Consider the following 4,963-nt stretch of genomic DNA (forward strand, 5'->3'; position numbering starts at 1 on the left):
TCCCAAATACCAACTTTAAGTCCCTATAAATCCCTTCCGCTTGATTTAGATGAGACTTATAAAGACTTTTTTAAGTCCCTAAACCAATAAATCTTTGAAAACAAACACCCTTTTAGCAAAGAAAAAGAGGATTGTTCGTTGTGCCAGACAAAGGGGTGGTTCAGTTTTGTACCTAAACAAACGTGTCGTCAACATCTTCTGTTACTTTGGCTCACGAACCAAAGAGAGGAAATTATTTTCTTGTTAAATTCCTACAAGTAATTCCCAGCAGGCACCAAACGTGAGACTAGCACTAAGAGTCCACTTCCGAAGCCTAATTCTTCAACAAACTCCCCCTTATAAACTCATATTTCATTTCCCTTAAACTAATTCTTCTGTTTCTAAATATAAGTTTTTTTTAAGATTTCAATACAGACCATATGCAGATGTATATAGACATATTTTAGATTATAAATTCACTCATTTTTTTATGTATGTAGACCATATTGAAATCTCTAAAAAAACTTATATTTAAAAATAAAGGAAGGACCAAACATGCTGCTAGTACTTGTCTATGCGCAAAGTGGTATCCAACGGTGGCCCCTATATGTCCGGATACACTACATTCAATTTCGTAGATATTTATCTTGGCTGAAACGTACTGTATCTACATTGACATAGTTCATACCCAGAAACCAAATTTTTTTTCCGTGTACTCAGAAACCAGGTTGACAGGCTGAAGCGTACTGTGTGAGGCCCTATACACGGCAAAAACGACAAATTTGATATGTAAAACGAACAATATCACAAAATGAACCATTGACGAAAAAATTCATTCACCTGATCCTTTTATGTAGTGCCTGACAGTTAGGCGTCACATTACACTGTACAGGCATTACACGCCTGGCAGTGTCGCAGGTTGTCTGAAAAATGCTAAGTCAGTGCATAACACCCGAGAGCTAGGCTCTACACGAAACAATGTAGTGCCTAGTGTTAGACGCTGCACTAGTGGCCGCTTCAAGATGTAGTGGCAAATAGTGCAGCCACTAGTGCAACGCCTAGACACTAGACGCTGATTTAGCAATTTTCATGCAGTCCGGGATGCAACGCTGGCTAGGCGTGTAGCGCCTGTCAGTCAGGCACTGCACATTATAGTGTGGCGCCTAACTGTGGGCACTACACAAAAGAGTCAGCCGGGTGAAAAAATTACATCAACAGTTCATTTTGTGATATTGTTTCATCCAGAATAGTGATTTTGGCCTCTATGCGCATCATTCACCGCCAGTCACCAATACTGACCTCAGCATCCACATCGTGATGAGCATATATAATTGATCCGATACAAATCAAGCGCTGTGCAGTTTGTTGGGTGCTCAGGCACTACTACCTCTGCTGTACCTTTGAGCCGCGACACATTATTTCTGATAATAACAAATAAACACGGCATATCCGCAACAAATAACCAGGAAGAAAGTTTGCGGAGAGCAAATAGCTCAATAAACAGCATCTTTATTAGAAACAAGCAAATCCGATTCCATCTTTCACTCTCGTATTTACTTGGAAGGCCTCTCATCTCTCCTTATTTCTTTTTATAAACGAGTATCATCATATCTAAGTGGAAATATCATATCCAGTATTATTGATTCGCTGTAGCAGCCGCAGAGTTGCGCCTACTCCCAACAGGACCAGCAAGATATGATGCAGAGGCTGGGATCAGTATTTCCGGAGTACTTGCTCCATAATTAGTGCGCTTTGCGAACGCCAAAAGCTCTCCAGTATTTACATGGCAGGTCTAGTGGCTGCTCCAGCAGGACCAGCTTGTCGCAGCAGCTGCATGGTAACCATACATACATCAATAAGCAAATTGATGGAAATGATCAACTGTTATGACACCAAGACAGACACGGCGGTGCCTCAAGGGTTACCTGGAAATAGGATTCTAGTTTCTGCCTCAGGATGGCATGCTCCCTCTTCAGTTTCTGGAGAGACCCCATGCAACTGCATACCAGAATAAAGCACATGCGTAAGTAACGGCTGTTTTCATCATAGGACAGCTATGCAGCGAACTCATGGCGCATTTTGGTTTTATAACAACGACAAAGTGGCATGGAGTTCTTTTCTTTTCCAAGTCAAGATATTCTGAAAAACAATAGAGATAAAGCCCACAAAGAAGTAATGCATCGACATGGCGTGGGGTGAGAGACGGACCCTTCAACATTTCGTTGCCCACAATTATCCCTGAATGACATGCATTCATTCTTCATCCTAGAAGCACCGATGCTGCACCAAATTGTCAAATGTCAATGATAGATCAAATGTATAATTATTAAAATAACTATTTAGACGCATGCTTTCTTGCAGCATGCAAAATGAACTCAGAAACTTGAGAATTTGCAAAATGTTGATAGCTGCACACTGTGAGCTTTTGCTTGGCAACGACATGCACATTTAGCAGTCAATTATCTGAATATGGCAATACGAGTTTCTCCGCTAATAATATAGCGGTGTGGCCATATGGGATCTCAGTACAAAGACATTCGACGGAGGTATTTCACACAAACCAAGAATGCTTAAGCTGGAGAATTAAAGACAACTACAGTTAGCCTCCATCTTCATTTGGAGAAAAAATGCTTCGGGTGCGTCAGCTTCCCCACGTGCTTAACTAAACTAACAGTCATGCTGGTTCTTGTGGTATGCGGAACAATGAAGCTAAAGGCCTATGAGCTGAATCCGCATCATAAGGAAGTGGACAAAGATATCTAGTAGAAATTGTGGAACTACCTGGAACAGCTGCCTTTCAGTTGCTGCATGTATGCATCCCACCTGTTGAAATCTCTGGGGTACTTCTCCCTGCAGTGATTTCATGTCTACCATTACCACTTGCATGGTCTATCATTCACTAAAGGGAGCTCTTATTCATATACTTGGTACTTACAGAGCTTGCTCAAGGTTTGATATTAGCCTGCCAGAATCTTTAAAGAACACCACCACAACTTCTTCCACAAAATTAGGGCTAGCTTCATCCTGCAAGTCCTCCACCTGACGAAATTGCTCATCAAGGTGGCCCTGTCAAAAATGTTTGTTTCCAAATCAGCATGTGATTTGTCAAAGAAAACATGAAAAAGAAGTAGATGACTGGCAATGGGATAACAAACGGGGGAGCTTCCTGAATAAACGTAAGATATATTATTGAGAGAGAAAATAGCAGAGAATTGACTGCATGCCTGATCAAAGAGGCCCTTTTTCAAAGATGCAGCTTGTCGCCTCAAATTAGAATAATCCATTTATATGAATGAACGAGTGAAAAAGTGGCAAAGTGAAGTTCGTACAGGTAAGAGCAAGCTTCACAATGCACATATAACTTGTAGGAGACGGATATAGAGAAGTTGAACCTTGGATGCATATATATAGCTGTGGAGGCTGTTACTATTTGCCCACCAAACATAAGTGAAGTGCAGATATTCTAACCTCTGGATAGCAAAGGTTAGCATCTTGCATGCGTAGGTGATTTGAATGCCACGGTGTGCAAAAGCTATCCACATTTTGGAGAGCGACTTGAATATATGCGGATTCCCGTAGGCTGTAGCTCTTCATAAGATATACAGCGGTTCAAGTAGAACAAGTGTGAGGAAACCATTAGAGGTTTGAACCACTCCAGATTGGTTTGGTTTATCACTACGACAGCTCAAAGCGATGGAGAGTAATATCCAGTTTCAAGGCACATGAAAGCACTGTTTGCTTGTAAAGTAACATGGCATATCCACACCTAAAGCCAGATATCATATTGTTTTAGTGCCCCTCTACATGCAGTAAATACATTTTGATTAGAGTGAAGTTCAAACGAATTTGCAGCCTCACATGCTAAACTTTCTCATGATTGATTGCCAAGAAGTCAGAGAATACCACATTTAAATAAGTGGAGAAGTCCCAACTTCAATTTGTTTTGTTTCACTATCAGATGAAAAAAGAACCAGTTCAAAAGGAAATTAATCAAGCCTGAGATTACAATTCAGTTAAGATAGTGTTCCTACAATTTGTTAAATCACACAAGTTACAATAGAAACAACAGTTTGAGCTTTCATTTGCTAACACCTACTTATCTAATAGCCTACCACACGACCTGAGATAAGCCTAGATGGCAGCTTTTCCTAACTCCCTAAAGGTACCAAACTCGTATATGCAAAGCACAGTCAATGACTAAATCAAGGGTAAATCAAGCAGTGTTCTCATTCTGCGTCTATCAATATCGAACTGGTGTTCAACTAATACCTCTTGGGCAAGCAACCTAACACAAAAAACTGATTCACTCACCTAAAAAAGATGAAAATATGATTAGCTTACATCGGTATCTTGTTCAGCTAATGGCTAACTGCTTTGCGTGTAAATAACAATAGGATACTGTGACCTTTATGTGTAAAGTTGTCCTTAGATTTCAGGAAAAAAAATCTGTATGCGACAAACTGTCATAGGTCGCATTGTTATCGGACAAAGGGGGGAAGATAATACAAGATATCTTTTTGTGCCCCTCAAAGTTCAAACATGTTCTTGTGATAAAATCTGAGAGAACAATGGAGAATTAGAACAGATCCACCAAATGCTTACTTTGAGCCTCAGCCAAAGAAAAGTTGGACAAAGAAACAAATCGCAATAGTTCCTTCCAATTGTTATAGAAAAAGGATCACAGCACACTGGACCACGTGGCAAAAACAACGATTTTTTGCAGAAGGAGTAAAATAGATTCATTCAATGATTGGTCCTATGATTGCTCTTCACCCCTAGTCAGCATCACAACTTGATAATAGTATCTGCCATGGATAAAAGAAATTGAAATAACCAGAAAGCCTATACAGGGAACAGCTCAGGAAAAAGCACGTTCCGGGTTGATCATTGCCATGAGAGTAAATGGAGACAACTATTTTCTACCTGCAAGCTACAGTCAGTACCGTCCCTGAATGACGCTTGCATATACAGAAGGATAAATTCC

General features: G+C 40.3%; 1 protein-coding gene across 1 annotated transcript; it reads right to left on the minus strand.

Annotated features, from left to right (window-relative positions):
- Nucleotides 1-1,452: 1,452 nt before the first annotated feature.
- Nucleotides 1,453-4,114, minus strand: LOC119268879 (pseudo histidine-containing phosphotransfer protein 5-like). Its single transcript, XM_037550589.1, has 6 exons — nt 3,204-4,114; nt 2,915-3,045; nt 2,761-2,829; nt 2,188-2,259; nt 1,905-1,977; nt 1,453-1,809 (listed from the first exon to the last, which is right to left on the minus strand). Exons 1-6 carry the CDS (start codon nt 3,261-3,263, stop codon nt 1,759-1,761), a joined length of 456 nt encoding a protein of 151 aa, XP_037406486.1. The 5' UTR covers nt 3,264-4,114; the 3' UTR covers nt 1,453-1,758.
- Between the last annotated feature and the right edge of the window lie 849 nt (nt 4,115-4,963).

Source organism: Triticum dicoccoides, chromosome 3A, assembly GCF_002162155.2.
Source record: "Triticum dicoccoides isolate Atlit2015 ecotype Zavitan chromosome 3A, WEW_v2.0, whole genome shotgun sequence".
NCBI lineage: Eukaryota > Viridiplantae > Streptophyta > Magnoliopsida > Poales > Poaceae > Triticum > Triticum dicoccoides.

Bases quoted from the DNA above. Each gene is read 5' to 3' on its own strand.
- LOC119268879 (XM_037550589.1), bottom strand. From the start codon at position 3,263: ATGGATTATTCTAATTTGAGGCGACAAGCTGCATCTTTGAAAAAGGGC. The intron at 3,046-3,203 runs GCATGCAGTCAA...CATTTTTGACAG, and splicing joins AAAAGGGCCTCTTTGATCAG to GGCCACCTTGATGAGCAATT. The intron at 1,978-2,187 runs GTCCGTCTCTCA...TCTGGTATGCAG, and splicing joins GGGCAACGAAATGTTGAAGG to TTGCATGGGGTCTCTCCAGA.